The 13,667-nt window shown below is 37.3% G+C and overlaps 1 protein-coding gene across 2 annotated transcripts in view; it reads right to left on the minus strand.

Moving 5' to 3' along the window:
• Nucleotides 1-13,667, minus strand: part of NOX4 (NADPH oxidase 4) — a gene marked incomplete at its 5' end in the record, with an annotated part of 161,523 nt that overhangs the window by 113,457 nt on the left and 34,399 nt on the right. For both annotated transcript variants that reach the window (XM_080912451.1, XM_080912450.1), the window contains 2 exons: nucleotides 11,834-11,918; nucleotides 13,473-13,583. In XM_080912451.1, the coding sequence (XP_080768577.1) occupies nucleotides 11,834-11,918; nucleotides 13,473-13,583 (196 nt within the window). The remainder of the gene's footprint in view (nucleotides 1-11,833; nucleotides 11,919-13,472; nucleotides 13,584-13,667) is intronic.

Genomic DNA, 13,667 nt, shown 5'->3' on the forward strand with positions numbered 1-13,667 from the left:
GTTATTTTGTTTTAGAAGATTCATCTCTGTGTGAGTATGTGTATGCTTGTGCCTGTGTGTACATATGTCACCTGTGCGTAAGTGCCTGCGAAGAACAGAAGGTTTTAGATTTCTCAAGTGATAGTGACAAGCAGTTGTGACACACTCACTGTAGGTACTGGGAACAAATGTCTGGTCCTCTACAAGAGCAAGAGTTCTTTTAGCCACTGGATTATCTCTCTGGCTCTGCATTACTTTTTTTTGAAAATTGTATTTCTATACTTTCACTTTTATATGAGATTTTTACTAAATTATACTTTTGTAATGAATTTAATCAAAATTGAAGTTAGAGAACATAATGACTCCATCTTTGTTGTTTTTGCTCATGACTAATTTGGCTTCCAAGTGTGTTTTGCTTTCTTCTTACTTCTTTATAATTTATGGAGATAGAGTCTCAGATTCTAAGAGGAATGTCATGAATGTATTAATAGAAATTACATACAATCTGTAATTCAATTCAAAAAATAATCTACGAAAATGATTCATAAACTAGACACTATTAATATTTAAATTCTTTCTCCTAAGAAAGATTCAAAGAATGAGAACACAAGCCATAATATCAGAGAAAACATTTTTAAAAGACGTAATGTCCTAATAAAGGACTCTTATGCAAAACAGACTTAAAACAATAGCTTAAAAATTATCTGATTATAAGGAAAGTCAAAATCTTAACATATATCTCACAAAAGATGATATTTCATAATAAATTATCATAGAAAATATTTCACAATCTGCATCATGAGATGTAATAAATATTTTTTAATGGCTGAAATTCAGAATACAGCCTATCAGATGCTGACAAAAATATGGAGAAACTGGAATTCTGCTATACTGATCATGGAATGGCCTCAATGGAAGGCAAAATTTAACTTGTTTTCCTCTTACACTTATCCAAACTGTATAGGAGACAAAGACAGATTCAAAGACAGAGGGAGAGGGATGAGAGAAACGTTATTCAAATGGCCAAAAGTTGGAAGAAAGCAGCATGTAGGCATGTGAATAAACTGGTTTATCAAAACTACTAGCCAGCTCTGAAATGATGTGATTCACTCAGTGATAAAAATCCAAGGAAGGAATATAAATTTACATGGTATCTCCTATGCGAGTGAATTCAATGAAGTTCTCCACTTTCTTTTCTATTACATTTCGTGTGCATGGTTTTATGTTGAAGTCTTTGATCCAGCTGGACTTGTGTTTTCTGTTGGGTGATAAATATAAATCTATTTGCATTCTTCTACATGTAGATATCCAGTTAGAACAACATCAATGTTGACAAGTCTTTCTCTGATCCACTGTATGATGTCAGCATCTTTGTAAAAGTTTAGTATTCTTCGGTATATGGGTTTACTTTTACTTTTGGACCTTTATTTAATTCCATCTTATATCCATCATTGGCAAAAATCAAAAATTCAAGTGACACCACATGCTGGAAAGATATTCTAAGAAAAAACTAAATTTACACAATATCTGACCATAAACTCAGCACTACAACAAATTATAGGTTGAAAACCCAATACAATGAGGGGAACTAGATCCTAATAAAAACATGAAAACTCCTAAGCAAGAAAACCAAAAGAAGAAAGACACACAGGCACAATTCAACCTCCAAAAGCAAAAATAGCATGAAACAGCAACCACTATTCCTTGATATCTGTTAACATAAATGGACTCAATTCCCCAATAAAAAGATATAGGCTATCAGACTGGATACATTAACAAGATCCAGCATTTTGCTGCATACAGAAAACACATCTCAGAAACAAAGACAGACACTATCTCAGAGTAAAAGTTTGGGAAAAATGGTCCAAGAAAATGGCCCCAAGAAACAAGCTGGAGTGGCCATTCTAATATCAAATAAAGTAGATTTTTAACCAGAAGTTATCAAAACAGATAAGGAAGGACACTTTTTACTCATTACAGAAGGAAAATGTCAGGAGGAACTCTCAATCCTTAACATATATGCTCCAAATACAAAGCACCAATATTCATAAGGGAAACCCTACTAAAGCTCCAAAAATTCATTGTGACCCACACAATAATAGTGAAAGACCTCAATACCTCACTCCCACCAATAAACAGATCATGGAAACAAAAACTAAACAATGACACTGAAAAACTAGCAGAGGTTATGAACCAACTGGAATTAATAGATATCTACAGAACATATCATACTAAAACAAAGGAATACACTTTCTTCTCAGCACCTCACGGCACCTTCTTGAAAATTGACCACATAATTGGTCACAAAACAAGCCTCAATAGATATAAGAAAATTGAAATACTCCCATGCATGCTTTCAGATCACCATAATCTAAGGCTCGTCTTTAATAAGAAAACACAACAAAAACCACATATACACATGGAAACTAAACAATGCTCCATTAAATAGCAGGGTCAAAGAAGAAACAAAGAAATTAAGGATTTTCTAGAATTCAATGAAAACGAAAACACAACATACCCAAACCTATGGGATGCAAAGAAAGCAGTACTGAGAGGAAAACTCATAGGGATGAGTGCTTCTAAAAAGAAACTGGAGAAAGCATACACCATCAACTTGATAGCACAGCTGAAAGCTATAAAACAAAAGGAAGCAAAAAGATCAGGAGGAGTAGATGGCAAGAAATGATCAAACTTAGGGCAGAAATAGACAAAATAGAAACAAAAAGAACCATTCACAGAATCAACAAAACCAAAAGCTGGTACTTTGAGAAAATTAACAAGATTGACAAACCCTTAGCCAAACTAACTAGAGGGCAAAGAGAGAGTATCCAAATTAACAATCAGAAAGTGGAGACATAACAACTGAAACTGAGGAAATTCAAGAAATCATCAGATCATACTACAAAAGCCTATTCTCAAAAAAGCAAGAAAATCTGGAGGAAATTGATGAATTCCTAGACAGATACAAGATATTAAAGTTAAACCAGGACCAGGTAAACCATCTAAATAATCCCATAACACCTAAAGAAATAGAAGCAGTCATCAAAAGCCTCCCAACCAAAAAAAGCCCAGGTCCAAATGAGTTCAGTACAGAATTTTATCAGACATTTGTTGCTGACATAATACCAATACTCTCCAAACTATTACACAAAATAGAATCCGATGGAACACTACCTAACTCATTTTGTGAGGCTGCAATAACCTGCATCACTAAACCATAAAAAGACCCTACAAGGAAAAAGAACTTCAGACCAATCTCACTTATGAACATTGATGCAAAAATACGCAACAAAATCCTTGCAAACTGAATCCAAGAACACATCAAAACAATCATTCACCATGATCAATAGGCCTCATCCCTGGGATGCAGGGATGGTTTAATATATGGAAATCCATCAATGTAATCCACCATACAAACAAATTTAAAAAAAAATTAAACCCACATGGTCATCTCACTAGATGCTGAGAAAGCATTTCACAAAATTCAACAGCCTGATAGAGGCTGAGCAACTGGTGAGTGGGAGACCAAGACTGCAGGGGAGCAGAGAGATCTCTGTGGAGTGCACACAGAAAGTGCACTCCTTAATTCGCCCTGCCCCGCCCTGCCTGATCCAGGGATTGGGAACAGAAAATTAGAACTTCTGTTTCCACCCGGAGTCGACTTCCGGATGCAGAGCGGGGCCTGGCCTACCTGCCAGGAGGAACGGCAGTTCATAGAGGCTGAGCAACTGCAATTGGGAACAGAAAATTAGAACTTCTGTTTCCGCCAGAAGGCGACTTTCAGACGCAGAGCTGAGCCTGGACTACCTGCCACCCGGATCTGCGGCTCATAGAGGCTGAGCAACTGCAATTGGGAACAGAAAATTAGAACTTCTGTTTCCACCCGGAGGCGACTTTCAGACTCAGAGCAGAGCCTGGCCTACCTGCCACCCAGATCGGCAGCTCATAAAGGCTGAGCAACTGCAATTGGGAACAGAAAATTAGAATTTCTGTTTCCACCCGGAGGCGACTTCCTGACGCAGAGCAGAGCCTGGCCTACCTGCCAGGCGGAACGGCGGCTCATAGAGGCTGAGCAACTGGTGAGTGGGAGACCAAGACTGCAGGGGAGCAGAGAGATCTCTTCAGGGTGCACACGGAAAGTGCACACCTTAACTTGCCCTGCCCCGCCTTGCCCGATCCAGCAAACAAAAACAGAACATTGGAACTTCTGCTCACACCCAACGACTCTGAGGCATAAAACAGGGCTCGACCCATCTGACACCTTAACCAGTGGAGAATGATAGACACAGAGCAGATACAAGGGATAGGTGAGAACATATCACTGACAACAAAATGGCAAGAGGAAAGAGAAAGAATATATCCCAAGGGAACCAAGACAATCTAGCAACACCAGAGCCCAGCTCTTCCATAACAGCAAACATTGGAACTCCAAACACTCCAGAAAAAGAAGACACAGACCTGAAATCATGCCTCAAGACGCTGATAGAGTTACTTAAACAAGAAAGGGAGGAAAAGCAAAAAGATTCAGAAGCTTTTAAAGAAAAAACAAGAAAAACACTCAAAGAACTCAAAGAACTAGAGGAATACAGAACCAAAGAAATAAAGGAATGGAAGAGGGAAATTAAAACAGAGATTGCCACAATAAAGAAAACACTAAAAGAGATAACCCTAGAGTCAGAACACCAAAAAAAAAAATCAGGAGTCACAGAAGCAAGCATTTCCAAAAGATTACAAAAGATCGAAGAGAGAATCTCGGGGGCAAAAGACAACATTGCAAACATAAACAAAACAGCCAGAGTAGATGCAAAAAACAAAAAGCTCCTAACCCAAAATGTCCAGGAAATCCAAGACACAATGAGAAGACCGAACATAAGGATAATATGAATAGAAGAGGAAGAAGAGTATCAACTAAGGGGCACAGTAAATATCTTCAACAAAATCATAGAAGAAAATTTCCCTACCCTCAAGAATGAGATGACCACGAGCATAAAAGAAGCCTTCAGAACTCCAAAAAGGTTGGACCAGAAAAGAAATACCTCCCGACACGTAATAGTAAAAACATCAAGCGCCCAAAGTAAAGAAAGAATACTAAAAGCAGTAAGGGAAAAAGGTCAGGTAACATATAAAGGCAGACCAGTCAGACTCACACCCGATTTCTCAACAGAGACTATGAAACCTAGAAGAGCCTGGACAGACATCATGCAGACCCTAAGAGAGCACAAGTGCCAGCACAAGCTGCTATACCCAGCAAAACTATCAATCACCATCGATGGAGAGACGAAGATATTTCAAGACAAATCAAAATTCACACAATATCTGACCACAAACCCAGCACTACAACGAATTATAGGTGGAAAACCCAATACAATGAGGGAAAATACAGCCTAGTAAGAACAAGAAAACTCCTAAACAAGAAAACTAAAAGAAGAAAAAAACACAGACATAACTCAACCCAAAAAAGCAATAATGGCAGGAAACAGAAACAACTATTCCTTGATATCTTTTAACATAAATGGTCTCAACTCCCCAATAAAGAGACATAGACTATCAGACTGGATACATAAACAAAATCCAGCCTTTTGCTGCGTACAGGAAACTCATCTCAGAGACAAAGACAGACACTATCTCAGAGTAAAAGGATGGGAAAAAAAACTTCCAAGCAAATAGCTCCAAGAAGCAAGCTGGAGTGGCTATTCTAATATCGAATAAAGTAAATTTCCAACCAAAAGTTATCAAAAAAGATAAGGAAGGACACTTTTTACTCATTACCGCGGAAATCTGTCAGGAGGAACTCTCAATCCTTAACATATATGCTCCAAATAAAAAATCACTCACATTCATAAAAGAAACCCTACTAAAGCTCAAAAAATACATTTCACCCCACACAATAATAGTGGGAGACTTTAATACCCCACTCTCACCAATGGACAGATCAGGGAAACAGAAACTGAACAAGGACACTGCAAAACTAGCAGAGACTTTGAACCAACTAGAATTAATAGATATATACAGAACATACTATCCGAAAGTAAAAGAATACACCTTCCTCTCACCACCCCATGGCACCTTCTCAAAAATTGACCACATAATTGGACACAGAACGAGCCTCCATCGATATAAGAAGATTGAAATACTCCCATGCATCCTCTCAGATCACCATGGTCTATGGCTGATCTTTAACAACAACAAAGACAACAAAAAGCCCACATACACATGGAAACTAAACAACGCTCAGTTAAAGGATAGCAGGGTCAAAGAAGAAATAAAGAAAGAAATTAAGAATTTTTTAGAATTCAACGAAAACGAAAACACAATGTACCCAAACCTATGAGATGCAATGAAAGCAGTATTGAGAGAAAAACTCATAGCCCTAATAGCTTCCAAAAAGAAACTGGAGAGAGCTTACATCAGCAACCTGACAGCACAGCTAAAATCCCTAGAAGAAAAGAAAGCAGATATAAGCAAAAAGAGTAGAAGGCAAGAAATAATCAAAATTAGGGCAGAAATAGACCAAGTAAAAACAAAAAGAACAATTGAAAAAATCAACAAAACAAAGAGTTGGTTCTTTGAGAAAATCAACAAGATTGATAAACCCCTAGCCAGCCTAACTAGAGGGCAAAAAGAGAGTATCCAAATTAACAAAATCTGAAAGTGGTGACATAACAACTGAAACTGAGGAAATTCAAGAAATCATCAGATCCTACTACAAAAACTTATACTCCACAAAATTGGAAAATCTGGAGGAAATGGACGAATTCCTAGACAGATGAAAGGTCCCAAAGTTAAACCAGGACCAAGTAAAACATCTAAATAACCCTATAACACCTAAAAAAATAGATGAAGTCATCAAAAGCCTCCCAACCAAAAAAAGCCCAGGTCCAGATGGGTTCAGTGAATAATTTTATCAGACATTTATTGGGGATATAACACCAATGCTCGCCAAACTATTCCAAAAGATAGAATCACATGGAATATTACCCAACTCATTTTTTGAGGCTCCAATAACCCTCGTACCTAAACCACACAAAGACCCTAAAAGGAAAGAGAACTTCAGACCAATCTCACTTATGAACATTGATGTAAAAATACTCAAAAAATCATTGCAAACTGAATTCAAGAACACATCAAAAAGATCATTCATCATGACCAAGTAGGCTTCATCCCTGGGATGCAGGGATGGTTTAACATGAGGAAATCCATCAACGTAACCTACCATTTAAACAAACTCAAAGACCAAAATCACATGGTCATCTCACTAGACGCTGAGAAAGCATTCAACAAAATCCAACACCCCTTCATGTTAAAAGTCCTGGAAAGAACAGGAATCCAAGGCCCATACTTAACCATAATAAAAGCAATATACAGCAAACCAACAGCCAACATCAAACTTAATGGCGAGAAACTTGAAACAATCCCACTAAAATCAGGGACTCGACAAGGCTGCCCACTCTCCCCCTACCTATTCAACATAGTACTGGAAGTCCTGGCTGGAGCAATTAGACAGCAAAAGGAGATCAAGGGGATACAAATCGGAAAGGAAGAGATAAAAACATCACTCTATGCCGATGACATGATAGTGTACTTGAGTGACCCCAAAAATTCCACCAGAGAACTCCTACAGCTGATAAACAAGTTCAGCAAAGTGGCTGGATACAAAATTAACTCAAACAAATCAGTAGCCTTCCCATACTAAAAGGACAAACATGTGGAGAAAGAAATTAGGGAAAAGGTACCCTTCACAATCGTCACAAAAACTATGAAATACCTTGGTGTGACTCTAACTAAGCAAGTGAAGGACCTGTATGACAAGAACTTGAAACCTCTAAAGAAAGAAATTGAGGAGGATCTCAGAAAATGGAAAGATCTCCCATGCTCATGGATTGGATAAATCAACATCTTAAAAATGGCCATCCTACCAAAAACAATCTACATATTCAAGGCAATCCCCATCAAAATTTCAACCCAGTTCTTCATGGAATTGGAAAGATCAATGTGCAATTTCATATGGAATAACAAAAGACCTAGAATAGCGAAATCCATCCTCAACAACAAAAACATCTGCGGGAATCACTATCCCTGACCTCAAGCTATATTACAAGGCAATTGTGCTGAAAACTGCATGGTACTGGTACAGAAATAGGCATGTGGATCAATGGAATAGAATAGAAGATCCAGAAATGAGCCCTCATGTATATGGTCACCTTCTTTTTGACAAAGAAGCAGTAAACATTCAATGGAAAAAAGACAGCCTATTCAACAAATGGTGCTGGTCCAACTGGCACTCAGCATGCAAAAGAATGAAAATAGACCCTTTCTTATCTCCTTGTACAAAGCTCAAGTGTAAGTGGATCAAAGATCTCCACATTAAACCAGATACACTGAAACTCTTAGATGAGAAAGTAGGGAAAACCTTAGAACACATAGGCACAGGAGAAAATTTCCTGAACAAAACACCAATGGCTCAAGCTCTAAGGTCAAAGATTAACAAATGGGACTTAATGAGATTTCAAAGTTTCTGTAAGGCTAAGGACATTGTCAAGAAAACAAAACGGCAACCAACAGAATGGGAAAAGATCTTTACCAATACCACATCAGATAGAGGCCTAATATCCAAGGTGTACAAGGAACTCAAAAAGCTAAACACCAGAGAATCAAATAACCCTATTAAAAAATGGGGTACAGAGCTAAACAAAAGATTTTCAGTTGAGGAACACCGAATGGCCGAGAAACATCTGAGGAAGTGCTCCACATCCTTAGCCATCAGGGAAATGCATATCAAAACAAACCTTAGATTCCACCTCACACCAGTCAGATTGGCCAAGATCCAAAACTCAGATGACAGCAGATGCTGGCGAGGCTGTGGAGAAAGAGGAACACTTCTCCACTGTTGGTGGGGTTGCAAACTAATACAACCACTCTGGAAATCTCTCTGGCGATACCTCAGAAAATTGGATATAGTACTACCTGAAGACCCAGCTATTCCACTTCTGGGCATATACCCCAGAGACACTTTAATACACAACAAAGATATATGCACCACAATGTTCATAGTAGCTCTATTTATAATAACCAGAAGATGGAAAGAACCCAGATGTCCTTCAGAAGATGAATGGATACAAAAATTGTGGTACATTTACACAATGGAATACTACTCAGCCACCAGAAACAATGACTTAACCAAATTCTTAAGAAAATGGCTGCATCTAGAGAATATCATCCTGAGTGAGATAACCCAGTCACAAAAGAACAGACATAATATGCAGTCACTGATAGTGGGATGCTAACCCCAGAAGTTTTCACTCCCCCAGAAACAACTCACAGACTGTATAAAGTCCAAGAAATAAAGAAAACAAAACAAAACAAAAAAAAATATTTACAAAACAAGAAAACTTTAAATATTTCGATGTTACATTTTTTTTACATGTACTTTAGCTCATTTTAACTATTAAGTTTTCAAGGCATACAATCAAACCTTGAAAAAAATCAAGTAGTGACTAAAAAATATATTTATATAGTTTTATGTAAAAATTATGTTAAAATCTGAAAAAAAGTACTGACAAAAATGTATAATTTTAAGCAAAAAATGTTTAAAATCTGTACATTTATCTTTGTTTTGTAAAATAAAGTTGTTTTTTTTTTTAAAAAAAGAGATATGATATTAACTGACTGGGCCAAAATAAACGTTTAGATCCTTTAAAATGTTTGTGCCACAGATCAGCTCCAACATTATTAAAGAAAAGAAGAATTAAACAACTAGCATCTCTAGATGCTACCCGCATACTAGACAACTTGTTGTTCTTACTACAGTTATCTCTACAGCATCAGGGGTGCTGGGTCCTAGTGGGATGTGGCACATACAATGGACAGTCCTTCAAAAGGACCATGGAGCCCTGTGCTAGCTATTGAATAAGCAGCAAACAGACACTTCATTAGAGCTAGTGATGATCTATTACATGGTCATCACCTATGGTCATGATGCTGTACAGGAGACGTTTCCCTTGACAGTGCTATTTTCAATAAACAGAAGTCTTCCTTTGAAGCTTAAAAGAATAAAAGACATCATGAAAATTTTAGACAAATGGATAGACCTAGAAAATACCATGCTGAGTGAGGTACCTGATATAGTATGTATTCTCCTTTAAGTGGCCATTAGCTATAAGTAACAGGATACCTATGATACTTAAATGGGAGGATGCTTGAATCTCATACCAAAGGGGAAATAAAAGACATTGGAGGTGGAATGAAGGAGGGATCTGGGTGAGAGAGGGTTTAGGGAGTGAATGAGAATGGGGATCATGTGTGGAGAGAGGGGGTTGTGTGGGAAAGGAGAGAACAAAATTTGGTAGGGATCATCTGTCAGATTATATGGAGACCTGGGACAATGGAGGCTCCCAGAAGTCTATGGATATGTCCCTAGCTGAGACACCATTAGCACAGGATATCGAGACGGAAGTGTCTACCTCCTATAATGAGGCAGGACGTCCAAGGAAGCAAGTGGGACATCAACAACCCAAATTCTACCCAACACACAAGATGCACAGGATTAAAAAATAAAAAGGCAGAGATTGAGGTAATGGGCCAATGATTGGCCCAACTTGGTACCAATCCAATGGAAAAGAGCTAGTCCCTGAAACTATTAATGATACTCAGCAATGTTTGCAGACAGGAACTTAACATACTCTGCTAAGTGGCTTCATCCAGCAGCTGATGTAAACAGATGCAGAGACGCACAGTCAAACGTCAGGAGGACCTTGACGAGTCTTGTGGATGAAAGGGAGGATATAAGCAGCTGAGTAGGAAGGGTCAAGGACACCACAAGAAGACCTGCAAAGTCAACTCACCTGGGCTCATGCTACTTATACAGACTGAACAACCAACCGAACACCATTCAGAAGCTGGACCTAGAACCCCTACACATTTGTAGCACATGTGCATCTTGGTCTTCATGTAGGTCTACTAATAACTAAAGCAGGAGTTGTTTCTGACTGTATTGCCTGCTACTGGATTCCATTCCCCTAGCTGGACTGCCTACTCAGACCTCAGTGGGAGAGGATGTGTTTACTCCTGCTGCAAATTAATGTACCAAGACAGGCAGGTACCAAAGTAGGGAAGGGGTAATGGTGAGAGAAATTTGTGAGGGTGGAGAGGGAGAAGAGGAGAGATGGAGACGTAACCAGGATGTAAAGTGTGTAAAAGAGTTAACGGGGAATAGTGCATCGTGTCAGAGAGAAGAGAAATATGAACTTGAAGAAAACTGAGTATGTTTATAACAGCGAAAATAATCATTGTGATACTCTCATTGTGGGTATGTATCATATGCATAAACTTATAGCATACTAGGTATAAATGTTCAAGATTAAAACTCAAAGTTTCTCACCTTATATTTGCTAACTTGAAATGAACCAAGATAGGAATACACAGATTTAAACTCTCCCCTTTTACACAATTATCAAATATAAATAATACCAAATACACCTTGACCTAAAATCATAATTTAAGGTGAAAATTTCACATTTCTAAATTTTGCATTTATGGAATACAATCTTACCTTTAAGTATGGAATAAGTCTTCTTATTTTAAACTTTACAAATAAAACTAGTTACTATTATAAGAAAAACACTGTGAGCTTAGATCTAGCATTTTGAAAACTTAAAGGAAAATGCCCTAAGAAACACCTATGTTCCGTAATTCCCCTCAAAACTCTCTACTAATGCTCACAAAAGAGGGACTGACACAGAGAAGTAGAAAATCACCAAATAAGATCATTAGAGATGAAAACATACCAAACAATAAAATCAAGTATTTCTACCTTGGTAAAATATCCAATATTAAGAAAATAATTCTTTTCTCTCACCTGAGAAAATACAGATAGTTATGCCACAGGTGATGTGTAGAGTCTTGCTTTTGTCCATCAGTCTTCTTGTTCTCCTGCTAGGGACCTAAATAAAAATTAATTCATAGGGTAAAACAATATAGCCAGTCAAATTATGTACAAAATCTTTCACTACAGCATTGCTCCTATCATGAAAAATATTGGAAATACAACACAAGTCTACTGGTCAAAAGTGAGAAAATCATGGCATACCTAGTCACTGAATCCATTCAAATGCATGTGGAAAGGTATGTTATTAAATAACATATTTTTAAAAAAACCTGAAAGACATGTACTGTTAGATTAAAATTTAGAAACTACACTGTGATCCTACAAAATGTCACCACACATAAATGTCTATACTGACATTTGTCCCCAACTGTCATGAGCAGTTGTTTTGTTGAAACACAGTGGAGGAAATTTTCTGATATCCTAGCATATGTAAATTTTTTTACATTTGCTAGAATTTTAAAGTTAAAATTTGATAAAATATATGATATCATTGAGCAGAAAAAAAGGTTATTTTTAAGTTAGACCAATGGCATCTGTAGTTTTAAATACTTGTTTGATCTTGTATGAAAATAAATGTCAAGAATCTTTGAATAATTGTGCTTCATACTGGGCAACAACTCTTTAGGACCCATTACCTGCTGAGAAACCTAGGAGGGAACTTTTCACTCTCTGGCACTTATATTCCTCTCTTCATGCCAAGACAATGGCCAGTCAGAGAGATCAAACCCTAGCATTTAACAATAGTAGAAAACCTAGGAAATGCTATTTCCAAAAATGACTGCAAAATAAAGTGTTTCCAAATGTAAATGACTGCAAAATAAAGTGTTTCCAAATGTAATTACCTGAAAAAACACTTGAGTTTTGCTACAGTAAATCAGCATTACACACTTCAAAGATCACTAAAACCTCTGTAAAAATAATTATTAATCCATGTACTCCTGATTGTTTTAGTTTAAAAAAATCAAAACATATATACAAACATGCAGATGCTCATAACTATAAAAAGGACTATTCAAAGATTAAAAAAATATTTTTTAAATAATGCCAAAGTAGTTTTCTCTCTTTCCCCTCTCATTTTACAACAACAACAACAAACACTTAAGGTGAGGATCAGTATTTAATACAGTCAGCTACTTAAGCCTTTTGCATAGCTCACAAGTCAAGTGTGTTAAACAATAGGAAACTGCAAACACTGGCAATCATTTTGTCTAATCCTCAAAGAGTACACTACTCTGGTTTGCTTACCTGATACAGTAGCTAAGCTCTAAAAACTGGAATTAACTTTGGCTCTGTCCCTCATTTATATCTTTGTTTAGCCATACTTTCGATACCCCAGGTTCTCCAGCTTAACTTGAACCAATAATATCTGAGTTGTTAGGAGTCATGATAGTACTAAACATAGTACTTGAAATAATGGTGGATGGTATGTCTGCAATCTTCTTCCCTTGTCTAGTTTACAGAATAGTTTTTAAACCACTTTTACAGGTAATGTGTTCCTAACCACCATTGAGAATAGTCTAAATAAAACCAGTTCATAAAAACAACTAGTATGTGATTATTACATTAGATCGTACCACAGAAATTCATGAGTAAGATTTTTTTTCGGTACCTTTTGTGATCCTCGAAGATAAGCCAGGACTGTACGGCACATGGGTAAAAGGATAAGGCTGCAGTTGAGGTTCAGGACAGATGCAGAAGCTCTGCTCAAACACAATCCTAGCTGAACAAATGAGGCAAGAGTCAAAACAGAGTCCAGTAGAAAGAAAAAGCAGCCTTGATCTGAAGTTGCATGGTTACCCTGCTT

The sequence above is a fragment of the Micromys minutus genome, assembly GCF_963924665.1.
Source record: "Micromys minutus genome assembly, chromosome: 2".
In the NCBI taxonomy this organism is placed as follows: Eukaryota; Metazoa; Chordata; class Mammalia; order Rodentia; family Muridae; genus Micromys; species Micromys minutus.